This window comes from Bos indicus, chromosome 5 (genome assembly GCF_029378745.1).
Source record: "Bos indicus isolate NIAB-ARS_2022 breed Sahiwal x Tharparkar chromosome 5, NIAB-ARS_B.indTharparkar_mat_pri_1.0, whole genome shotgun sequence".
NCBI lineage: Eukaryota > Metazoa > Chordata > Mammalia > Artiodactyla > Bovidae > Bos > Bos indicus.
This window is the reverse complement of record NC_091764.1, coordinates 100,778,071-100,804,807: the sequence shown is the minus strand read 5'-3', so window position 1 is coordinate 100,804,807 and position 26,737 is coordinate 100,778,071. Positions and strand designations below refer to the sequence as shown.

At 38.4% G+C, this 26,737-nt stretch overlaps 1 protein-coding gene and 1 non-coding gene across 2 annotated transcripts in view; both read right to left on the bottom strand.

Moving 5' to 3' along the window:
* The window catches only part of LOC109558586 (pregnancy zone protein-like), a 59,371-nt gene extending 40,464 nt beyond the window's left edge, over positions 1-18,907 (bottom strand). The window contains exons 1-9 of the mRNA XM_070790176.1: positions 18,741-18,907; positions 15,877-16,049; positions 13,513-13,693; positions 12,217-12,367; positions 12,017-12,069; positions 10,857-10,877; positions 10,235-10,403; positions 5,381-5,465; positions 2,283-2,406 (exon numbers count right to left, since the gene is read on the bottom strand). Of these exons, the coding sequence (XP_070646277.1) occupies positions 2,283-2,406; positions 5,381-5,465; positions 10,235-10,403; positions 10,857-10,877; positions 12,017-12,069; positions 12,217-12,367; positions 13,513-13,693; positions 15,877-15,959 (867 nt within the window). The 5' untranslated portion in view covers positions 15,960-16,049; positions 18,741-18,907. The remainder of the gene's footprint in view (positions 1-2,282; positions 2,407-5,380; positions 5,466-10,234; positions 10,404-10,856; positions 10,878-12,016; positions 12,070-12,216; positions 12,368-13,512; positions 13,694-15,876; positions 16,050-18,740) is intronic.
* Positions 18,908-24,118: 5,211 nt separating this feature from the next.
* LOC139183322 (U6 spliceosomal RNA) lies at positions 24,119-24,225 on the bottom strand. The gene has a single exon (XR_011566922.1). It is a non-coding gene; the product is annotated as a U6 spliceosomal RNA (small nuclear RNA).
* Between the last annotated feature and the right edge of the window lie 2,512 nt (positions 24,226-26,737).

The following is a 26,737-nucleotide window of genomic DNA, read 5'->3' as shown; positions in this document are numbered from 1 at the left end:
CATTGCTAACACTAGCAAGTGGCTACTCTTTTTGCCCGCTTCTGATGCCTATGTCAGAAGCTTTCTCTATCTCCTTTATACTTTAATAAAACTTTATTACACAAAAGCTCTGAGCGATCAAGACTTGTCTCTGGCCCCGGATTGAAGTCTTCTCCTCCAGGGGCCAAGAATCCCAGTGTCTTCGCGTGATTCAACAACAACCTTTCACAACCTAGATAGCATATTAAAAAGCAGAGACATTACTTTGCCAACAAAGGTCCGTCTAGTCAAGGCTATGGTTTTTCCAGTAGTCATGTATGGATGTGAGAGTAGGACTGTGAAGAAAGCTGAGCGCTGAAGAATTGATGCTTTTGAACTATGGTGTTGGAGAAGACTCTTGAGAGTCCCTTGGACTGCGAGGAGACCCAACCAGTCCATTCTAAAGGAGATCAGTCCTGGGTGTTCATTGGAAGGACTGATGCTAAAGCTGAAACTCCAGGACTTTGGCCACCTCATGTGAAGAGTTGACTCATTGGAAAAGACTCTGATGCTGGGAGAGATTGGGGGCAGGAGGAGAAGGGGACGACAGAGGATGAGATGGCTGGATGGCATCACCCACTCGATGGACATGAGTTTGAGTGAACTCCGGGAGTTGGTGATGGACAGGGAGGCCTGGTGTGCTGTGATTCATGGGGTGGCAAAGAGTCGGACACGACTGAGTGACTGAACTGAACTGAACTGAAGGCAATGTAGCTCAGTGTTTCCCAACATGCCATGGTATTTTGTGATTTTATCTCTTTGTGTACGTTGTTCCTTAAATATCTTTTCTTGCTTCCACTCTCATTGTGGCCAACAGTTACAGCTCTTCTAAACACAACTCAGACATACTATGTTCTAAGAATCCTCTGTAATGATCTCCACCTAAATATTGACTGTAGTTGTTCAGTGGGTCAGTTGTGTCTGACTCTTTTGCCACCCCACAGACTGTAGATCGCCAGTCTTCTCTGTCCATGGGATTCTCCAGGCAAGAATGCCGGGTTGCATTTCCTTCTCCAGGGGATCTTCCTGACCCAAGATCGAACCCACATCTCCTGCATTGCAGGCAGATTCTTTACTGCTGAGTCATCAGGGCAGCCTAAATATTGACTAGGGATTGTTAACTGTGTTTTCTTGATATCTAGGACATTAATGAAAGCACATATATTTATTGACTAGATGATTCATTTTAGAAATTAGATTTCTAAACTAAACATTGGGATCCATATTATAATAAAGATTTGTTTTCATTTTTTACTTGTTTACATGATATTTATTGCATAGTAAAATTTAGTCACACTTAATTTGGGCTTCCCTGGTGGCTCAGATGGTAAATAGTCTGCCTGCAATGCAGGAGACCAAGGTTCCATCCCCGGGTCCAGAAGATTCCCTGGAGAAGGGAATGGTTACCCATTCCAGTATTCTTGCCTGGAAATATTTATTGCACAACTTTAATCAATTTAATTTACTTATATACAGATGTCATGACTCATTTGAAAATGAAAATGAATCTTAGTCTCCCTGATTTGATAAAGATTTTGACAGCTATATTTCTCTCATGTTTATCTTGCTTATCAGTATTCATCTTGACCTTCATCATCATGTTCACCACCTTAGCCTTTCATTCTGCAACTTAGATAACTTGCTTTTCCACACCTGACAATGTCTGCTCACACTGCCTCACCCTGACCTTTTTTGTACTCTTCCTCTGAAATTAGTAATTCATACATTTCATTTCTTTTTTTTTTTAACATTTCATTTCTTAATACATGTCCTGCTGCTGTTTCCTTTACATCTTTGATGTAATCAAGGACTCTCATCCATCTTTTCACTTGGTCCCCCTCTCTTCAACCTGATGCTGATCTCATAGACTCCCACATGCAGGTTAGATTCCACAGTGTCATTTGATTCTCCACTGGCCCAATTCTTAACATTTGCCATATTTTTCTTCTCTTTTCTGTTTGATTAAAGTCAACTTTGGAGACTTCCACATCCTTTTATGCCTGGACACCTGGCATTTTGATTGCTATCAGAAGGAAATTGCAAAACTGGCAATCCATGAGCCCTGTCTTCAAGTGGGTTTTTATTATTGCCAGGCAATCTTAAAATATTTCCCTTATTCCACAGTTTTCCTAGGTGACTAATTCAAATACTACTCTCATATCGCATGGTATTATGTTGCATTGTATTGTGTTCTTTATTGTATTATCAGTTGCAAGAAAGCAAGATCTGGTGTTAGTGTCCTGGGGAGAGTAGTTTCCATATACCTGTTGACTGAATTCTTCACAGATGCTTTTTGGATATTTTCCATTACAGGAAGAACTGTACTGTAAATATTTTCTGCATACATTAATCGTCACCAGGCCACGGACAGGCTTTCCATATGTGTATCTGTAACAATAAAGTGGTCATACAAAAAGATATTTAACATAAATAACTTACATTTCCTACACATGATTTGATCCATTCATCTTACTCATCTACAGCAATTGCATTTCCTTTCATAGCATTAGCACTTTAGAAGTACTTATTCTGAAACTGTCTTATCTATACCTCTAAAAGAAAATACTTATGAGTACTGAATTGTTTTTTGAAACACCTCCAAATGGAAAAGTAACAGTGTGGTTTTTCTCAGATCTTACCTTCCTCTCAGTTGAGGTTTGACTATAAAACTGCCTATTTCCTTCTTTCTCTGCTGTCATATTATCTAGGTTATGATTCTAACTTTGTCAGCACCTCCAAAGTTGTCTTAGGGAAAGAAATTAGGGAAATATAGAGAGTGTATTTCTTTTGTTTGTTTGCTGGTTTTATTTTTTAAGATTTTTGTTGTTGTTGTTGTGGACTTAAAAATCTTTCCCGAATTTGTTATAATATTGCTTCTGTTGTTTGTTTTTTTTTGGCAGCAAAACATGTGGGATCTTATCTCCCTAACCAGGGATTGAATCTGCACCCCCTGCCTTGGAAGGCAAATTTTTAGCCACTGGACCATCAAGGAAGTCCCAAGAGTGTATTTCTAAGTCCTCCCTAACTTTTATATGTTTTAAGAGGATAAGTGAGGAATTAAATGGGAAAGCGCTAGCTACAGAACAAAAATATTACAAATGAACTGTATCATGATAGTCGCTGCTGCTGCTGCTAAGTTGCTTCAGTCGTGTCCAACTCTCTGTGACCCCGTAGATGGAAGCCCACCAGGCTCCCCCGTCCCTGGGATTCTCCAGGCAAGAACACTGGAGTGGGTTGCCATTTCCTTCTCCAATGCATGAAAGTGAAAAGTGAAAGGGAAGTTGGATTCTGCCAAATCTGATGGAAGGATGTGATGTATGGCCTGAATATTATGTCACCTTGAAATTCATGTTGAAATTCTAAATCCCAAAGGATGATAGTTTAGGAGGTGAGGGTTTTGGGAGGAGGGTGAAGTTTTCATGAATGGGTGAGTGCCTTCATAAAAGAGGCTCCAGAGAGATCTCTTGTCCCTCCTCCCATGTGAGGACACAAGAAGATGCTCTGAACCAGAAAGAGGACCTTCACCAGAATGTGACCATGCAGGCACTTGATCTTGGATTTCCCAGCCTCTGGGACTGTGAACAGGAGGAGAAGGGGCCGACAGAGGACGAGGTTGTTGGATGGCATCACTGAATCAGTGGACATGAGTTCTAGCAAGCTGTGGGAGACGGTGAAGGACAGGGAAGCCTGGTGTCTGCAGTCCATGGGGTCACAAAGAGTTGGACACGACTGAGTGATAGAACAACAGTAGAACTGTGAACAGTGCAGTTCTGTTGTTAATAAGCTCCTCAGTCTGTGGTATTTTGTTATGATGGCCTGAACAGACTAAGGCGTGATGTGAAGCTGAACTCAGTCTATTGTTTCTTAAAGTATGCTTTCTGGACAACCTCCATGGACATTCCCTGAGACATGCAGTGAGATTCAGAGTACCAAATCCTTCCTCAGATTTAGAGGTGGGGCCAAGGAATCTACATTTGAAATAAGCACCTCCATAGATTCTGATGCATACTTAAATTTGAGACCCTGTCCAAACTGTTAAGTAGGTGAAGTTCGGTCTCAGAAACCCCAAGCTTCCTCTTTTTAGTGTCTCCTCCCCTTCAAATTTCTATACGTGCTGATAAAGTAATACATTATTTACTAAATTTAGTCACTTTGTTGAATCTTCTCTTTAAATCTGAAGCAAAAGGCTTTCTCCCTGATGAAAAAATGTGAAGCATCAAAGCTGGTGAGAAGGAGGAAAACACATGTTTTTCATGTTGTTTTTAAAAGCAAGCAGTAAATCCAACCTCCTTGATGTAACTGGAGGGGACTTTACTGCCCAAAGGCAATCATGGAAGAAATAAATAGCATGCACTTTGTTTATTTCTTTTTTAAAATTTCATTTTATTAAACCAGAGTATAGTTGTTTTACAATATTGTGTTAGTTTCTGCTGTACAACAAAGTGAGTCAGCTATACAGAAACATATATCCCCTCTTTTTTGGATTTCCTTACCATTTAGGTTACCACAGAGCAGTGAGTAGAGTTTCCTGCACTAACCAGCATGTTCTCATTAGTTATCTATTTTATGCATAGTATCAGTAGTGTGTACATGTCAATCCCAATCTCCCAATTCATCCCACACCCCTTTCCCCTTTTGGTGTCCCTACATTTGTTCTCTATGTCTGTATCTCTATTTCTACCTTGCAAAAAAGTTAAATGACATGCATTTTTAATTCTATATTAATATATCCAGCATTTAAGATAGAGGGTCTGCTTAACTTCTTTCTAGCTTCCCAGAGTTTAAAAAATGCGGGACAATACAAAATAGGAGATAATAAGACATAGAATAACATGGAAGCTATGGGCTCCAGAATTAGATGGTTTGGGTTCACTTTAGCCCAGTGTCTGGGATATAGAAATGCTTCATGGAGCTATATGTATTTTTTTTGTTACTTGCCGAGGCAATATAGAATTATGGAGAAAGGTTCAGGGTCTGGAGCCAGACTGTTGGATTTAAATTCCAATCTGCCATTTATTGTCTGCAGGAACTTGAACGAGTTAGTTTATTCTTTATATGTCATAGTTTCCTCATTTGTAAAATGAGAATTATTATCCTCGTCTCACAAGGTTAGTGTAAGAACAAAAACACAAATAAGTGCAAGGCACTTTGAACATTGCCTGGCATATTTTAAATGCTCAGTTAATAATTTTACTAACAGTAGTAAACATATTGCATGCTATCACCCCTGCTCCTTGGTCTAAGCTCAGACAGTTGGAGAGACTCGTTCCTTCTTTAATTAAAACAGTTGGAAGGTCAGTAATCGTTACGTGCAATACAAACAGGATAGGGAAATAGAAATAAGATAAAAAATGTAACTCACAGGCTGCAGACAGAAACCTCAAATTCATCCTCTAGGAAACTAATCTTCTTGGGCATTTTCACTTGGACCTCAAATTTGGGCAAAACTGTTATCAATAAAAGAAAAAAAAAAAAAAAAACAAGTGTGAGAGCAGGCAGAAAGTCTTGCAAGAGTATTAGTAATGATTCTATTACAGAATCTTGTAACAAAGAGTCACATGAAGTGATTTCAATTACAATAAGGAGCAGCAGGTCACTACTGGCAAAAAAGAGATGCCATTCATACCCATCGGCAGTTAGCACCATGGTAACTTAGGCTGGTATTATAGTTCCTAGACTCTCCTCAGAATTTGTCCAGCATTTCAAAGGTGAGAGGGAAACAGCTCCATTAGTCTCTGAAGGTCACCATGATTAGACAATATTGCATAGGAACCTGGAATGTCAGGTCCATGAATCAAGGCAAATTGGAAGTGTCAAACAAGAGATGGCAAGAGTGAATGTCGACATTCTAGGAATCAGTGAACTGAAATGGACTGGAATGGGTGAATTTAACTCAGATGACCATTATATCTACTACTGCAGGCAGGAATCCCTCAGAAGAAATGGAGTGGCCATCATGGTCAACAAAAGAGTCCGAAATGCAGTACTTAGATGCAATCTCAAAAACGACAGAATGATCTCTGTTCGTTTCCAAGGCAAACCATTCAATATCACAGTAATCCAAGTCTATGCCCCAACCAGTAACGTGGAAGAAGCTGAAGTTGAACGGTTCTATGAAGACCTACAAGACCTTTTAGAACTAACACCCAAAAAAGATGTCCTTTTCATTATAGGGGACTGGAATGCAAAAGTAGGAAGTCAAGAAACACTTGGAGTAACAGGCAAATTTGGCCTTGGAATACGGAATGAAGCAGGGTAAAGACTAATAGAGTTTTGCCAAGAAAATGCACTGGTCATAACAAACACCCTCTTCCAACAACACAAGAGAAGACCTTACAGAAGGACATCACCAGATGGTCAACACCGAAATCAGATTGATTATATTCTTTGCAGCCAAGATGGAGAAGCTCTATACAGTCAGCAAAAACAAGACCAGGAGCTGACTGTGGCTCAGACCATGAACTCCTAATTGCCAAATTCAGACTTAAATTGAAGAAAGTAGGGAAAACCACTAGACCATTCAGGTATGACCTAAATCAAATCCCTTATGATTATACAGTGGAAGTGAGAAATAGATTTAAGGGCCTAGATCTGATCGATAGAGTGCCTGATGAACTATGGATGGAGGTTCGTGACATTGTACAGGAGACAGGGATCAAGACCATCCCCATGGAAAAGAAATGCAAAAAATCAAAATGGCTGTCTGGGGAAGCCTTACAAACAGCTGTGAAAAGAAGAGAAGTGAAAAGCAAAGGAGAAAAGGAAAGATATAAATATCTGAATGCAGAGTTCCAAAGAATAGCAAGAAGAGATAGGAAAGCCTTCAGCGATCAATGCAAAGAAATAGAGGAAAACAACAGAATGGGAAAGACTAGGGATCTCTTCAAGAAAATCAGAGATACCAAGGGAACATTTCATGCAAAGATGGGCTCGATAAAGGACAGAAATGGTATGGACCTAACAGAAGCAGAAGATATTAAGATGAGATGGCAAGAATACACAGAAGAACTGTACAAAAAAGATCTTCACAACCCAGATAATCATGATGGTGTGATCACTGACCTAGAGCCAGACATCCTTGAATGTGAAGTCAAGTGGGCCTTAGAAAGCATCACTATGAACAAAGCTAGTGGAGGTGATGGAATTCCAGTTGAGCTATTCCAAATCCTGAAAGATGATGCTGTGAAAGTGCTGCACTCAATATGCCAGCACATTTGGAAAACTCAGCAGTGGCCACAGGACTGGAAAAGGTCAGTTTTCATTCCAATCCCAAAGAAAGGCAATGCCAAAGAATGTTCAAACTACCACACAATTGCACTCATCTCACACTCTAGTAAAGTAATGCTCAAAATTCTCCAAGCCAGGCTTCAGCAATATGTGAACCGTGAACTTCCTGATGTTCAAGCTGGTTTTAGAAAAGGCAGAGGAACCGGAGATCAAATTGCCAACATCCACTGGATCATGGAAAAAGCAAGAGAGTTCCAGAAAAACATCTATTTCTGCTTTATTGACTATGCCAAAGCCTTTGACTGTGTGGATCACAATAAACTGTGGAAAATTCTGAAAGACATGGGAATACCAGACCACCTGATCTGCCTCTTGAGAAATTTGTATGCAGATCAGGAAGCAACAGTTAGAACTGGACATGGAACAACAGACTGGTTCCAAATAGGAAAAGGAGTTCATCAAGGCTGTATATTGTCACCCTGTTTATTTAACTTATATGCAGAGTACATCATGAGAAAGGCTGGACTGGAAGAAACACAAGCTGGAATCAAGATTGCTGGGAGAAATATCAATAACCTCAGATATGCAGATGACACTACCCTTATGGCAGAAAGTGAAGAGGAACTAAAAAGCCTCTTGATGAAAGTGAAAATGGAGAATGAAAAAGTTGGCTTAAAGCTCAACATTCAGAAAACGAAGATCATGGCATCCGGTCCCATCACTTCATGGGAAATAGATGGGGAAACAGTGGAAACAGTGCCAGACTTTATTTTTTTGGGCTCCAAAATCACTGCAGATGGTGACTGCAGTCATGAAATTAAAAGATGTTTACTCCTTGGAAGGAAAGTTATGACCAACCTAGATAGCATATTGAAAAGCAGAGACATTACTTTGCCAACAAAGATTCATCTAGTCAAGGCTATGGTTTTTCCTGTGGTCATGTATGGATGTGAGAGTTGGACTGTGAAGAAGGCTAAGTGCCGAAGAATTGATGCTTTTGAACTGTGGTGTTGGAGAAGACTCTTGAGAGTCCCTTGGACTGCAAGGAGATCCAACCAGTCCATTCTGAAGGAGATCAGCCCTGGGATTTCTTTGGAAGGAATGATGCTAAAGCTGAAACTCCAGTACTTTGGCCACCTCATGCGAAGAGTTGACTCATTGCAAAACACTCTGATGCTGGGAGGGACTGGGGGCAAGAGGAGAAGGGGACGACAGAGGATGAGATGGCTGGATGGCATCACTGACTTGATGGACGTGAGTCTGAGTGAACTCCAGGAGTTGGTGATTGACAGGGAGGCCTGGCATGCTGCGATTCATGGGGTGGCAAAGAGTTGGACATGTATGAGTCACTGATCTGATCTGATGATTAGACATGGTCACAGGTACAGATGGGCCAGAAACTTTCAGTTTGTCCTTATTTTTTTCTCTGTCTGTTCTAGCTCTTCTTCCCAACTTCTAACCCTGCTGACTCACAGAGACCCTGGGCCCACTACCAGACACCTGGTTATAGAAATACAAAGTGGGAGGAGGGAGAGCTAACATCCTCCCATTGATTCTTCTGCCAGTTTCCCTCAGTGGTCCACTCTGGAATCTGAATGTGCCCTTGTAAGTTCTGATCTGTACATCCTCAACCTTGCTTCAGGAGGCCTGGTTAGTGATTTCCTCAGATCCACCAACTCCTCCTGCGGGACTCTGACTTTTCCAGCCTCTCCCACACAGTTGTATATAAGGTTAGTCGTTCCTATAGTTAATCCTTGTTCCATAATTCTCATGGCAGTTCTGGTGAGACTGGAGAATCCTGTTTTTGTGATAAGTCTCCTATTCATGGCAAACAGATGGAGAAAACGTGGAAATAGTGGCAGATTTTATATTTTTGGGCTTCAAAATCACTTCAGATGGTGACTATAGCCATGAAATTAAAAGCTGCTTGCTCCTTGGAAGAAAAGCTATGAAAAACCTAGATAGTGTATTAAAAAGCAGAGACATCACTTTGCTGACAAAGGCCTGTATAGTCAAAGCTATGGTATTTCCAGTAGTCATGTATGGGTTTGAGAGTTGGACCATAAAGAAGGCTGAGCATGGAAGCACTGATGCTTTCAAACTGTGGTATTAGAGAAGACTCTTGAGAGTCCCTTGGACAGCAAGGAGATCAAATCAGTCTGTCCTAAAAGAAATCAAACCTGAATATTCATTGGAAGGACTGATGCTGAAGCTGAAACTGCAATGCTTTGTCTACCTGATGTGAAGAGCTGACTCATTGGAAAAGGCTGTGATGCTGGGAAAGATTGAGGACAGGAGGATAAGAGCAGGCATAGGATGAGATAGTTGGATGGCATGACTGACTCCATGGACTTGAGTCTGAGTGAGCTCCAGGAGATAGTGAAGGACAGGGAAGCCTGGCATGCTGCAGTCCATTGGGTTACAAAGAGTTGGACATGACTTAGCAGTAGAACAACAACAACTCCTTATCCACAGCATGATGTATTTAACTTACATTAGAAATTCTACATAATTGATAACTAATAAGATGGTTTCAATGTCTGAGAACTATTATTAGCGTAAATTACATGTAGGTTACAGACAGCAAGGATGCAATCCCAGAAAATACATCCTGTTATAAGATATAGATCAAGAGATGCATGTAGATAACACAATATATTGGTTAATAATTTATGTTTGAATAGGGTCAGTTGGAACTATTAAAATCTCTTATGCTTCTTGGCTCCATGATTTTGGTAAATTTTTCACTTCTCTAGTATCAATACACTCATTTGTAAAATAGAGATGGTATAGTATCTGCCTCAGAGGGCTATTGTAAGGATTTAATGAGATAGTGCATGAAGTGTTTGGCAAATATTTAGATAAATAAAAATTCTTGCTACTTTTTGATTGATATATGCTAGATTTTTGCTTGTCACTACATATAAAAATGATCCAATCTTGTATTCTTTAATGTCATACATGTGTTTGACGTGTGTAGAATTCTTACCGTATTCATCCACTTCAAAAGAGTGCTCTATTCTTTTCCCAGGCTCCTTCAGCAGTACCACCTTGTAGGGACCCAGTGCGGGCTCCACTGAGAGTGGGAAAGAGAGCTGACTGAGTCCCCCTTGCAATTTGAAACTGGGCCATTGGAAAATCCGGTTCCTTTTGGGGTTCTATATGTAAAAGCATCACAAGTATATTGAAGCAATTGAAATATATAGTTTTGAGTAGAACAGCTTTTCAGGGAGGATGACATGGGAAGCAGGCTAATTAGCTGGTTGGTAAATTGGCACCAGAGGTATTAGCAAAGGTTTCTAAGAATTCTAGACTAGAAAAGGGCAACTTGCCCAGCTGAGATATGACAGGTGATAGTACCTCTTTTTGTGATTATGCATACTATCTCAGTCAGAAATATTGGAAGAGCCACTACGTTGCATCATCTCAGGGTATTTTGTTATTTCATTGACATCTTATCCACTCTCCCCAGGATTTATGAGAGACAGGGAAAACAGTATTTATTTAGTTCTGAAGAAGTGGCAGTGGGGAAGGAGAAAGTGGAAAGAGGAAAGTTAATATAACTCACAGTGAGGCCTCATCCCAAGAGAGAGACACAAGATATTACCTACCTCAATATAAACCACCAGGAACTGAAAAGAAAACAAATAGGGTGAATGTGAGACAGAGTATAGAAAGACAAAACTGTGACACCAGCATTAAAACAGTATTTGGACCAGAAGGAAGTTGAGCCTATTCAGTTCTTGTCTGGATGAGGAAATGTGGCCCTGTTTGAGTCATAACACTTCATATGTTCGGTCTGGGACATAGTCTCTGAAGAAATGATGGGGGCTTCCCTGATGGCTCAGTGGTAAAGAATCCACCCGCCAGTGAAGGCGACAGTTTCAATCCCTTATTTGGGAAGATCCTACATGCTCTGAGGCAACTAAACCTGTGTGCACCAACTACTGAGTCTGTGCTCTAGAGCCTGGGAACCATAACTACTAAGCGCATGCACCTTAAAGCCTGTGCTCTGCAACAAGAGAAGCACCGCAATGAGACGCCTGTGCACTGCGGCTAGAGAGCAGCCCCCGCTCTCCACAACTAGAGAAAAGTCTGAGCAGCAGCAAAGACCTAGCATAACCAAACATGGATAAATTTTTTTTTTTAAGAGATGGAAAAAAAATTCTTAAAAAAAAGAACAAACAGAAAAGAAATCATGATTTCCTTTTATGAAGTAATGTAACCTAGATTTGTGTAAAAAGGTCCAAATAATGAGTTTTATTTGGCAGCTGACTTGCATCTGTGAGAAATTCTCCATTTCTCTTAAGAGAGATATCAAATGCATTTATTTTCTTTTGTTCATTTAGAATAATTGAGTCTTTAAGGAGATAATTTCAACCGAATATTTAATTAACTTTAAGAATGTAGTTGATGAACTTATCTCCCTTATCCTCCAGTAGCCATATGCTTTGGAGAACTTTCTGTGGTAGGTTTAAGTATCTCATATTGGTCTCAGGTTCTCCAAAGAACAGATTTTACATTTTGGCTTTTTTTTTTTTTTTTTTCTGCCAGTCTTACTGCTGGGAAAGATGGAAGGCAAAGGAGAAGAGGGCGACAGAGTAGGAGATGGTTAGCTAGCATCACTTACTCAAAGGACATGAACTTGAGCAAACTCTGGGAGTTAGTGCAGGACAGGGAAGCAGGTGTGAGGCAGTTCATGGGGTTGCAAAGAGTCAGACACAACTTGGTGACTGAACAACAACAAAATAGCCATTGCTATGAGACTTACCGTTTCATTCAAAGGGTGAAAGTTGACATCCACAGAGAAAATGCGGAATTGCACTGAAACACAGAGATTTTTCTCATGAAAGCCGCCAATGGAAATTCAGGGTGGTAACACAAATAACAATGTGCCAGGATTTCCAAAAGGTAACAGAGAACTACACCTCCAACCCTTCAGATTGCCTTTGCTTGTTTAGTTCCTTATACCTGTTTGTCCTGGCTTGTAGATGGGTTTGTCTGTCTGGACAAAGACTAGGCTTTCTGCTTTTGTAATGTATATTGGCTTCTTCTTTATGAAGTTCTGGGTTGGTCCTTGCACCTGCACGGTTATGAATGCGAAGGGAAAAGAATCCGGAATCTGTAAAACAGAAATGAGCTGAAGAATCTGTCCAGATCCACTTCTGAGGGTCTCAGCTTTTGTGACTTTCTCATTTCTCTAGTTAGTCCCATGGGAATTAGTAAGGGCTAGGCTTCCTTGGTGGTTCAGACGGTAAAGAATCCACCTGCAATGCAGGAGACACAGGTTCGATCCCTGGGTCAGGAAGATCTCCTGGAGAAGGGAATGGCTATCCACTCTAAGATTCTTGCCTGGAGATTCCATGGACAGAGGAGCCTGGTGGGCTACAGACCACAGGGTCACAAAGAGTCAGCTGGACATGACTGAGAAACAGATACTTTCGCTTTCATTTTTTCAGGGTCAAATGGAATGTGCCCTGCTTTATAGATTAATATGAGTGTGTAACATGAAGGCAGCAATTTATTAAATTGATTAAAGGAGAAATGTCATTGCAATAAAAATGAAGTAATTCTTCAACTAGTCATGACAATGAAGGAAATAACAAGTTCTCATTTTGACAGTAATATGGTAGTATTAAAATAATTTTTAAAATTTATTTTCTAACAGTCAAAAGTAGCACTGTATATTATCATTGGTAGTAAGCTGGTATGATTAACTTTTTAATACTTTAAGTTAGTAAAAGGTTACAAGGACAGTACATTAACCGTCAACCATCTGGGAGAACTTAGATAAGTCACTAAACTTTATGAATCTGTGTTTATATCTATAAAGGCATGAATATGATTTACCTTCAAAGTTTGCTTTAAGAACAAACAAAATCCTTCTTATAACCATTGTTATCTTTTGTATATTGTACCAGTTCTGTTTGTAAATATTATGAAAGTATATTCAGTAGAAATTTTATCTTTAGACTTGTTTGAAATTCACTCTGTACTCCTCATTTTTCTTTTTTGTATTTTATTTTTTATTGGAGTATAATTGCTTGATGATGTTGTGTTAGTTTCTGTTGGGCAACAAAGTTAATCAACTATATACATACATATATCCCCTCTCTCTTGGACCTCCCTCCCACCCCTATCCCACCCATCAAGGTCATCACAGAGCACCAAGCTGACATTTTTTAATTGTTGGGGGTCAGAACCTAAGGCATCAACTAATGTGCTCTCTCTGTAATGATTTCCCTTCCCCCGAGGAGGAATGCTGACCGTGAAGGAGCTGCAGTAGAAGGAGTTTTTCGCCTCCAGGTCTGTGAGGAGATTCCTGCCCTCCGTCTCAGATTCCAGAGTTACTGTCAATGCCACTGTCTCATTCAGGTGATTCAGCAGGACACAGACCTTCTCAGGAACACCAGCATACAGCTGTGACGGGACCAGCACCAGGTACTGCCTGTGGAGAAGAGGGGTCTGGGTCAGCCATGGAGGGGTTATTGTGGTTGTTTTCTAGATAATCTTTGCTATCTTCATCAGTCACAGAACCAAGTTAGATTTCAGCAGGAGTGGCAAGGAGTATAGACCTTAGAAACTCAGAACCCCCCTACCAAGTTAAAACACCCATACATTTCTCCAGTATTGTGGAAATTTACTATTTCCACATTAGTAAACCTATTTGTAAGCTATGGATAAGCACTCCATAAGTTGTTATACATTTTGGATAGAGGTAATTTTCTAAATTAGAAATTTTCAATGAACCAAGAAAATGTGATCACACATACACACACATACACGAATAGTATTCGACCTTAAAAAAAGGAGGAAATTCTGCCCTTTGTGACAACATAGATGGCCCTTGAGGGCACAGTGCTAGGTGAAATAAACCAGAGAAAGACAATTATGCCTGGTATCACTTACATGAGGAATCTTTTTTTTTTAAAGTCAAACTTAGAAACATAGAGTAGAAAAGTGCTTTCCAATGGCTGGGAGGTAGAGGGAAACAGGAATATGTTGGTAAAAGGGCATACACTGTCATTTATGAGGCAATAAGAGCTGAAGATATAATATCTAACATGGTGACTATGGCTGATAACTGTATTATGTAACTGCAATTTGCTCAGAGATCAGAAATTAAATGTTCTTACCTCTCCCTCAAAAGTAGATAGCTGAGAGACAGATGTGCTAGATAAATCATTAATCTATGTAATAGATTAGTTAGGTCAATGGGGAAAATCCTTTCACAATATATATGTGTGTTGTACACTTTAATACAACTTTAATTCTCAGTTATATGTCAACAGTCCTCTCAAAACACTTTGCCATTTCCTTCTCCATTTAATTTATTAACAAATGATATTATTAATTAATTAATTATTATTGCAACCAGTAAGAGAATCTGTCTGTATGTGGTCTTGGGTTTTGTATGATGGTATCAGAGGTCACTTTGTTTCAGGAAACATTAAAGAGGTAACAATTCATGGAGAGGAACTGAATCTATTTTCAATACTGTTTCGGATGCAACCTTAGCTCTTTTCTTTCTTCCACTCTCTGCAGATAGAAGACAAACTAGGCTAATCATCAGATGTGTTACCACGTACACCCAGAAGAAAATATCATCCCTCTGTTGCTGTTTATCTATCATTTAGAAAAGCCCAAAATACTGAACTCTGTGATGCTCTGGTGGCTCATGCTTGTCGGTCTATCTGAAGTGTCCTGGTCTAGCTGGAAAACTTCTATTTGCTTCATAAGACTCATCTCAAAAACAACTTCCTTATGTAGACTTTGGTGATGCCCCTTCCTTTATATACGTTCCCATGAGGAGTTAGGTATTATTTGTCAGTATTCCCACAGAGGGCTTCCCTAGTGACTCAGGAGATGAGGGTTTGTTCCCTGATCCAGCAAGATCCCCTGGAGGAGGAAATGGCAACCCAGTCCAGTATTCTTTCCTGGAAATCCCCTTGGACAGAGGACGTTGGCGGGCTACAGTCCATGGGGTCGCAGAGTTGGATACAACTTAGCAACTGAACAACAACAATTCCCACAGAATCCTGGTTCTGTTTTTGCATTTTATTTCATTCTCTGTGCACCATCTCTTTCTCTCTCTCTTTTATACTATGAGGTACTGAGGTCACAGCCCACATTTTGTTGATCTGTATGTTCTCAAAGTCTAATGCTAGCCTTTAAAGATTTGGTGAAAGATTGAGTGACTTAACACACAAATCCTGGCTTGTCTTTAGGTCTCATCCATCTTGGGAACCCATGACTTGGAGGAGACAAAGATACTATGTCACTTTGCAATGACAAAGACAAGACACTGCAGCCTTTTTCATTAGCCAATAAAGAATTTATCTCTTTTTTGGGTAGGAATTATATATTTTTATTTGGTGAATATTGTAGAATTCCATCATCTTGGATGATGGAATATTTGCTTCACAAATATTTCACAAATATTATTACCTTGTGTCTCTGAGTTTTCTGGACCTGGAGTGTACCTTTTACCACCTGTGGTAATCATTTTTCAATGCTTTTCAACAGCAGATAATTTCATAGAGAATTAGGAAATAAAAAGGCAGACATCAAGAAATGGATAACAGAATGGGAGAGAGGAGGGGAATAGAATTTTCTGGAAATGTTGCTTACGGTTTGGAGGTAGCTGAAGCATCTCTGGGAAGGAGCAAGAAAAGCAGAATCAAGACTGGATTAGGCAGTTGATGTCCCCTCATGGTGTAGAGAGGAACAGGAAAGAATGGGAGTCTGAGTCTTTGATTCCTTGAACTCTGTTCTTATTCCAGAATCCCTGGTTTTTATTTTACCTGATGGGTAGTGAAAGTAAACGGCCAACCATTTATTTTTGTAACATATTAACTACTTCCAGTATAAAAAAATCAATTGCAGATCACTTCAATCCACTTGCTCAGATTTTCAAAGGGCATGAAAAATAGCATGTTGAGACTACATTAGTTGTGGTCATTAATCAGCAACTTTAAACATCTTTAAGAAAATAAATCAAAATAAATGATATGATTTGATGAAATTAAGAGCTACTTATGTAAATACATAACACAGATCTTTTCCTGGAAGTCCAGGGAACAGCACACATTCCCTGAGTGTCAACCGATAGAGTTCATTAACGAAACAAAGGAAAATTTATCCCAGAATTTTAAACAAAATAAATATAAAGATAATCTCTCCATTGTTTGAAAGCTTAGTTTTCACTTTTTATAGCTATCTTTATACTTATTTATAAATAAAATGAACCCATGTAATACATTATTATAGTTTCTTAGTTCATTTAACGTCTAGAATATAAAGCCAATCAATTAATTTTATCTTCTAAGAAAATAACCTTTAGAATCTTTAAAAAGATGGTACAAATGAACTCATTTACAAAACAGAAATAGAATCACAGATGTAGAAAACAAAGTTACCAAGGGGGACAGCACAGGGGGAGGGGGAAGGGATCAACTGGGAAATTGGGATCGACATACACACTACTGTATATAAAATAGGTACTAATAAGAACCCACAGTGTAGCACAGGGAACTCTACTCAGTACTCTGTAATGATCCATGAGGGAAAAAAAAATCTAAAAAAGAGTGGATATATGTATATGTAAAATTGATTCACTTTTGCTGTGAACAGAAACTAAGACAACATTATGAATCAACTACACTCCAATAAAGATTAATTTAAAAAATATAATTCCAATGATGATAATAAACTATTAGTGATATAATGCTAGGTTAAATAAACTGTAATAATACATTGTGTGAGGCCTTGGTACCTGGCAAATGCTTGCTGAATGAAGATAAAATGCTTTAGCTTCATTTGGTTTCTTTTCTCATTAGAAACTATGCTCTTTCCATTTCCATCCTGCATTCCTACACTGCCATAAATAAAAAGCTTCATTCTCTGCCAGCTTAATATGGAATAAAGTAATTTACAATAGATAATAAATGATTTTTAAGAAGGCTCCTAGTAACTTTTCATAGGCATAATTGTACTTTTTTGGATATATACCAATCCCTTACTTTGGCCAAATGCCTAACGACTAAGTATAAAAATCTGCATTTTGATGAAGCAAAATCACCATTACAGTTTAAATTTCTAGAGTAGAAGAATAAATCTGAAGTATTATAAAACTTTATTGTTGTGATTTTTAATTGAAAATGATAGTAGATACATTTAAAATGTTTATCATAGAGCATAAACAGTATGTTCTCTACATTCTCTGCTAATGCTTATATTACATATTTTTGTGGTCTTCAATCTTTTTCCTCCTTATATTCCCAAAAGAATTTTATTAAGCATGTAACCTTTCACACATGCTTAGCTTCTAAAACTTCTCATTATGAGTAAGATAACAAAAAATATAAATACTGATATTTTAAAAATAAAGTGAAATACCATTTTGAAAATGTATTCAGTGAAATGTAAATACTGCAGTCATTTATTGCCTACCATTATCCATTTAAAACAACATGATCTATTCTTTTAAAAGTTGGAAATTTTAGCATCATTCTTGTTTCTGTTAAATCTTGTATTTCCATTCTTATTTCCCACATAATTTTACCTTGTTATTTTATGCTTCAATATATTTTATTTTTTAAAAGATTTTTTTTTGATGTGGATCATTTTTAAAGTCTTTATTGAATTTTTTATAATATTACTTCTGTTTTATACATTTTTCTGGCCTCAAGACGTGTGGGATCTTAGCTCCCTGGCCTGGGATTGAACCTGCACCCCCTGCGTTAGAATGTGAAGTCTTAACCACTGGACCACTGGTGAAGTACTGCTTCAATATATTTTAAAGATCACTCTATCATACATTTCTGAAACTAAAGATAATCAAAACTATAAAAGACGTTCTTGTACCTATCCAGTTCTGAGTAGTAATAGATTTTTCTAGATCAAGCTATCATTATAAGTATGGTCAATATATTCTTTATCAAAACTATATATAGCTACTATAATTTCAATAATATTAAACACAAGAAAAATTTTGTTTGAAAGTCATTTCTAAAAAATGAAATTAATTGTATATTCCATCCATCTGGGTCCTCCAATCGGATCATGTGTCCTTGGATGAATATGACTTACTGCTAGATTGACACACATCTCACCTATCCTCTTGCTATGTTTTCTATTCTCCTATGTTCTACTCTCCTATATTTCTATTCTATACTATTCCTATTCTACTTATTCTATAGATGCAAGCACCAAGAAGTCTTGTTCACATAAAGAGAGATAGAGGTCTTCCTTGGTGGCCTGGTGGCTAAGACTCCATGCTCCCAATACAGGGGGCCCAGATTCCATCCCTGGTCAGGGAACTAAGATCCCACATGCTGCAACTAAGATCCAGTGCAACCAAATAAAATAAATATTTTTCTAAAATAGGAAAAAAACACAAGAAGTTCTGTTATAATATCATTTGAATATTTAATTATCTAAGTTAAAAGCCAAAGGTCACATTGTAATCATCATTGAAAAAGAATTTTAATTACCTGTGCTGTGCTGTGCTTAGTTGCTTCAGTTGTGTCCAGCTCTTTTCGACTGCATGGACTGCAGCCCGCCAGGCTCCTCTGTCCACTGGGTTCTCCAGGCAAGAATACTGCAGCTTAATTACCTATCAGCTGATGAATCAAGTATGACTTTCTTAATTCTACTGAAAGCACACCACTGGGAACTAGGTCAATTGCAAAAGGATTTGGATTAGTTATTAGTCATTCTCGTTCTCATTGTCTAGAAACATTGCAAAAAAGGCACTTATAAATGGTTACTAATTGCTATTTTCTACTTAGAATCACCTGATATAACTTTGGCAAAATTGAAATATTATTAATTTAAATATACTTTTATCAATATAAAACCTCAAAGTGCTTTTTTATTATTGTCAAAACTATGACTTGCATAATTATATTTCTAGAAAGTGCCTACAAATAATCTGATTTTCAAAGCTAGGCTTCATTGTCAAGATAAGCAGTCAAGTTAGATTTATGACTATAGGAAAAATATTATTTCACTTTTAAGTCTAATAAACTCATAAATGTACATTTGTATGACAATTATCCCACTTCCAAATTCTAAGATAAGTTAAAATCCCATTTCTGAATTCTAAGATGAAGAGTTTTGCTGGGTATTTGTTTCCTGGATTCAGTGTTTCTTTCTATGCTCTCTCCTTTGTTCTTATGCAACTCTCAGGGGCAATATAAACACTAACAAGAGTTGAGGAAGAAAGAGGTGAGGTTTAAAAATGAAAACTTTTATTACTTTTACCTCCCACCACTATAATAAATGAGTAAAGAAAATTTCAAAATGAGTCAAAAGTACCCATTTTAAATGGCATACATTTTTAATACCAGAAATATATTTAAGACAGTTGGATGTATGAGGGCTTATGAGCTACAATGGGTTCATGATTCCTTGATTTAAGAGACTTTGCGCAAATATCAATATTTTGGATTTGTTTTTGTAAAAGACAAACAAGCTTTTCACTCTAAGATATATCTAAAACACATATTATAAGTAAATATCATAATATTAAAATAAACCCACAGATCATGTGTCTTGATTGAATTATCAACATTATGGTAGAGATTTTATAGACTTATTACCTACAAAGATCATAAGTTTATTGGTCATGCACAATTTCAGGGGTTTCAAAATGATGTTGAAATACATTGAGGCCAAAACCGAACCTTATGGCAGATTCTGTCTAGCCAAATGTCAAAGCCAAAGATCAATGTTATAGTATTCCAACTTTTAATAGTAGGTAGCCATGTAACTCACATGAATGAAAATAGAGTAATGAAATTCCAGTCATCAGTTTAATAGACAGTAAATATTTGTTGAGTGAAAAAATAAATAAAATAAGCTGGTAAACTTTCTTGGCTAAAGTGTTGTTGTATAAGCAGGAAAAGCATTTGGAAAGAAATACTCTGAAAATACAATATGAGAATATTCTAACTGACCTTAAAGCAGGATGACAAAGTACTTAAGAGAATAGACTCAATTGTCAAACACCTTGGAAAGAATCCCAGGTTCCTCACTGTTACCTCTTGAACAAATTACTTAACCTCTCAGGGCTTTAGTTTATCTATAAAGTTGCTTAAGAGTAGCCCTCCAAGGATTAGATTTAGTTTGACATACTTAAAAGTACTTAGAAAGTGTCTGGCATAGAGTGAAAGCTATATACATGTTTGTTATTATTATTAATAGTAAAACTGTCTTTCCAGGTTTTCTTTTAAATCTTAGAAACTCTTTTTTCTTTTGTGCCTAGAACAATTTGTTTTACATAACTGATATTTAAAATTCATAGTTTCAAACACCAAGTGTAATTGACTCATCCAAGAAATTCCCACATAAAGAGTAAAATTGCACACAACTATCCAATCACTCTTGGCTTCCCTGGTGGCTCAGATGGTAAAGCGTCTGCCAGCAGTGCGGGAGACCCGGGTTTGATCCCTGGGTTGGGAAGATCCCCTGGAGAAGGAAATGGCAACCCATTCCAGTACTCTTGCCTGGAAAATTCTGTGGACTGAGGAGCCTGGTAGGCTACAGTTCACAGGGTTGCAAAGAGTCGGACATGACTGAGCGACTTCACTTCACTTTACTTCACCCAATCACTCACTAAGGGCTTCCCAGGTGGAGCTAGTGGTAAAGAACCTGCCTCTCAAGGAAATGGGATTGATCCCTGGGTCGGGAAGATCTCCTGGAGAAGGGCATGGCAATCCACTCCAGTATTCTTGCCTGGAGAATCCCATGGACAAAGGAACCTGGCAGGCTCTATGGTCCATGGCGTCGCAAAGAGTTGGATCTGACTGACCTGGCATTTCCTCTAGTCATTCACTAAAGCAAAAATTAATATTCATAAAACTTCAGATGAACTGCAATGTTTGATAACTGAAGACACATGCTATATATTGCCTTGGTAGAATCTATCTTACACATCCACCAAAATAGGAATACCTTATCACAACATAAAATCTTTAATTACTTACTGTTAGGTGAAAAGGAACAAAAGCTAACTTTTGACTATAATAATAGCATTAAATTTTGACATAAACTAGGAAGAGAGGTGAACACATAGATGTGAAAAGAGTTAACTTTGTAATTGCTGATAATTCTCATGCTAATTGTACGGAAAACAGATTTTTTAAAATCTCAAAGTTATTTAAAAAAAAAACCTATGAAAGACATTATAACCTTTGGACATATTTCTAAACTGCTGCTTCCCATGAAAAATATGTTTACAGAACATTGAGCAACTATGAGTGGGTGAGAGTGGAGGTGTCCTTGTCACTTAGTGTACACTGGGGGAGGTGCTGTTAGAATCACAGGCATAAGCAGAATGAAATGAAAATTCACATTAACAGAAATGGGACATTCAGAGCAATATTTTTTAAAACTGTATTTTTAATTGGAGGAAAATTGCTTTACGAAATTGTGTTGGTTTCTGTACAACAATGAGAGTCAGCCATAATTGCACATATTTTCCCTCCTTCTTGAGCCTCCTTCCCCTGTCCCCATCCCATCCCCTCTAGATCATCACAGTGGGCCAAGCTGGGCTCCCTGTTATACAGCGACTTCTCACCAGCTATCCATTTTACACATGGTAATGTACATATGTCAAGGCTACCTTCTCCATTCATCCTACTTGCTCCTTCCCCAACTGTATCCACAAGTCCCTTCTCTATGTCTGCATCTCCATTCCTTCCCTGTAGAGAGATTCATCAATATCATTTTTATAGATTCCATGTATATACATTAATATATGATATTTGTTTTTCTCTTTCTGACTTATTACATTCTTATACTTTGTTTTTAAAAGCAACAGGAAGCCCAGAGGTAAATCCACGCACCTATGGACACCTTCGGAGAAGGCAATGGCACCCCACTCCAGTACTCTTGCCTGGAAAATCCCATGGATGGAGGAGCCTGGTGGGCTGCAGTCCATGGGGTCGCTAAGAGTTGGACACGACTGAGCGACTTCACTTTCACTTTTCACTTTCATGCATTGGAGAAGGAAATGGCAACCCACTCCACTATTCTTGCCTGGAAAATCCCATGGACGACGGAGCCTGGTGGGCTGCCGTCCATGGGGTTGCACAGAGTCGGACACGACTGAGTGACTTCACTTTCACTTTTCACTTTCATGCATTGGAGAAGGAAATGGCAACCCACTCCACTATTCTTGCCTGGAGAATCACAGGGACAACGGAGCCTGGTGGGCTGTCATCTACGGGTTTGCACAGAGTCGGACGCGACTGAAGTGACTTAGCAGCATGGACACCTTATCTTTGACAAAAGAGGCAAAAATATACAATGGAGAATAGACAATATCTTTAACAAGTGGTGCTGGGAAAACTGGTCAACCACTTGTAAAAGAATGAAACTAGAACACTTTCTAACACCATACACAAAAATAAACTCAAAATGGATTAAAGATCTAAACGTAAGACTGGAAATTATAAAACTCCTAGAGGAGAACATAGGCAAAACACTCTCTGACATAAATCACAAGAGGATCCTCTATGACCCACCTACCAGAATGTTGGAAATAAAAGCAAAAATAAACAAATGGGACCTAATTAAACGTCAAAGCTTCTGCACAACAAAGAAACTATAAGCAAGGTGAAAAGACAACCTTCAGAATGGGAGAAAATAATAGCAAATGAAGCAACTGACAAAGAATTAATCTCAAAAATATACAAGCAACTCTTGCAGCTCAATTCCAGAAAAATAAACTACTCAATCAAAAAGTGGGCCAAAGAACTAAACAGACATTTCTCCAAAGAAGACATACAGATGGCTAACAAACACACGAAAAGATGCTCAACATGACTCATTATCAGAGAAATGCAAATCAAAACCACAATGAGGTACCATTTCACGCCAGTCAGAATGGCTGTTATCCAAAAGTCTACAAGCAATAAATACTGGAGAGATGGCTGGGTGGCATCACCGACTCGATGGACATGAGTTTGAGTGAACTCCGGGAGTGATGGACAGGGAGGCCCGGCGTGCTGCGATTCATGGGGTTGCAGAGAGTCGGACACAATTGAGCTACTGAACTGAACTGAACTGAAGGCTGATCTTCAGGCTGTTTTCATCATGGCATAATTCCCTATCTACAGAAAACAGCTCTTCAGTTCCATAGCTTAGACTTTCCTGTAACTCTTCTATTCACTTGAACTTATTTCCCTCCCTGCTGCAAATAAGTCTATGCAACTCTCATCTTAAGGCATGATTTTGAATTAATTCCACCTCTGTGCTTTCTCATGTGCCATTCATCTCGTCAGAAATGTCTTCTTTTGAGACATTTCTGTAGTAACCTATGCCTAAGAACTGCTTCTTGACCATGGAAATGAGGAGAGATTTCTCAGCTTAATTCCGTGTCATGCTGATCATTCTATCACTGGGCAATTCTCTACTCACTAGGGTTCTCTTACTTGATATACTTTTTTTTTTCTTTTATTTTTTTTAAATTTTATTTTATTTTTAAACTTTACAATATTGTATTAGTTTTGCCAAACATCGAAATGAATCCGCCACAGGTAACTTTACAATATTGTATTGGTTTTGCCATATATCAACATGAATCCACCACATTGATATACTTAATTGCTGTTTTACTTACAGTTCAGCTGTTAGCTTATACATTTATACAAACTGTCAGTGATTTTAAAACTTGATTATTATTAGAATCACCTAAGGAGCTCTTTAAAAATACAGTTTCCAAGGTCTCCCACTCCATACTTACTGAAACTAAATATTTTGCCTTTATGATGCATAATCTATATTTTCAAGTTCCTTTTTTTTTAGTATGATTGACATGAAGAATGCCATATATTTAATGTACAGAAAAGAAGCATATATCTGTGAAAAAATGAAATGTTTCATGAATTTGTGTGTTCTCCTTATCTAGGGGTCATGCTAATCTTCTCTGTATTGTTCTAATTTTAGTATGAGTGAGTCAGAGTTGTTCAGTCATGTCTAACTCTTTGCGACCCCATGGACAGTAGCCTGTCAGGCTCCTCTGTCCATGTGATTCTCCAGGCAAGATACCGGAGTGGGATGCCCATTCCTTTCTCCAGAGGATCTTTCCAATCCAGGGATCGAACCTGGATCTCTCATATTGCAGGCAGATTCTTTACTGTCTGAGCCACCAGGGAAGACCCAAATCTGGGCTTTAGAGGGGCACACCCAGATTTTAGTGTACATGCTGCTGAAGTGAGCACTTTAATCTGTATTTTTATTTTATATTTTAAGCAACCTTTCTAATGGATTTTAATATGACTGATTTGCTAAGCATGTATTGGTGGTGGTGGTTTAGTCATTGAGTTATATCTGACTCTTGCGACCTCATGGACTGTAGCCCTCCAGGCTCCTCTGTCCATGGAATTCTCCAGGCAAGAATACTGGAGTAGCTTCCCATTTCTTTCACCAAAAGTTCTTCCCAACCCAGGGATCAGACCCAGGTCTCCTGCATTGCAGGTGAATTCTTTACCAACTGAGCCATCAGGGAAGCCACAAGCATGTGTTGAGTACCATCAATTTAGATATCCTATAAATGATAGTAGCTGAGCATAATGAAACTTAGATACACTCAGTTTCTTCCCAAGCTTGTAGATGGATACCTGTCTGCACAAGGACCATGTTTTCTCTGGGCCTGATTGCTATTGATCTTTCCTTCTGGTTGAGAGTTGCTCTTTTAGCAAAGAATGTAATGAAAGCTGGTCTGGTCTGGAGAACCGAGGGAGCAAATAAATATGAGATAGCTGTCTTATCAAAAAATCCCTCCCTGGGGAGAAGGGGGCTTTGGGGTGACAGCAAATGGGTACAGATTTTTGGAGGGGATAATGAAAATATTCCTGCGGTGATGGTTACAAAACTCTGGATATACTAAAAGTCACTGACTTATAGTCTAAATGGATGAATTTTCTAGTGTGTAAACTATATCTTGATAAAGCTGTTAAAAAAATCCCTCCTACTAACTAGGTGTTGACATCACTCAAAATTTTAATTTATCATTTGTCATATCTTTTCCTGGAAAAGCCAATCTTGTTTATTTCTCTCATTTTGTCACTTTCTTATATCATCATATAAATTCTTTTTTTTTTTTTCTTTCTTAAAACTTTCCTTCTCTGTATGGGAATGTTTCCTTTTCTTTATCTTATTCCATTTGACAAATTTCTGTCCTCATTCCCTTGTCAGCATTTATGACTGTACTTACATCATCATAAACTGAGAACTATGTTATTCTTTTAAAAATTAAAAGACATTTACATACACTGTAAAATAATCTGATATCTGTCCATAGAAAGTCAGTTATATGGGTACCTTTTGTGAACCTGCAATATTCTTATCTCTACAAACTAGAATGAAATATTTAATTCAAAGCTAATGCATTTGAAGAAATCCTGTCCAGTAAAATTTCTCTTCAAATATTTTGGTCTGGATCTCACTATAGTTGAGAGAGACAGTCAAGAAAACAGATTCTGTTTTGTAGATTGAAAAGCTTTGCATAAGCTTTAGCTAAAGAGCTTTCTTGTAGAATGGAGGGATGAATAGAGCATACTGCTTACAAAATTTAAGCCAGAGCATTAAAATTGAAAGCATCAAAGCAATACTTAGCTACTTAGCAATCATTTTGATAACTGAAGGATTTTGGAGTTTAAGAAAATTGCAATACATCAAAAGACTGAATCTGAGGAATTAATGTAACAGAAAGATGCTGGCCTATGTATCAGACTTTGCAGCCCCAACAAAGGAAACCTCAATAACAGAGAAGCAATTAATTAAAGTAATTAGTTCTATAAAGGCTATCAAAGTCAGTATTTTCATTACAATGCTTTGCCTCCAAATTGATACAACAAATTTCATTTCAAATTTTCCCACTCTTAGTCCAGCTTCTTTCCTCAGCTTCCCATTGATGCCTCTTCTTTAATATGGATACAACAGTGTTAGAGCTCTTGATTACATTCTGGATATTTACTAGGCAAACATGATGGTGCCATTAAAATTTGGAATTTAATGTATGAATTAACGGGCTTCCCAGGTAGTGCAGTGGTAAAGAATCCACCTGCCAATGCAGGAGATGTAAGAGACTTGGGTTCAATCCTTGGGTCAGGAAGATCCCCTGGAGGAGGAAATGGCAATCCATTCCAGTATTCTTGCCTGGATAACTAGACGAACAGAGGAACTTGACGGGGTACAGTCGATGGGGTTTTAAAAAGTGGGAGATAACTAACTATGCTGCTGCTGCTGCTAAGTTGCTTCAGTCGTGTCCGACCCTGTGCGACCCCATAGACAGCAGCCCACCAGGCTCCCGCGTCCCTGGGATTCTCCGGGCAAGAACAATGGAGTGGGTTGCCATTTCCTTCTCCAATGCCTGAAAGTGAAAAGTGAAAGGGAAGTCGCTCAGTTGTGTCGGACTCTTCGTGACCCCATGGACTGCAGCTACCAGGCTCCTCCGTCCATGCGATTTTCCAGGCAAAAG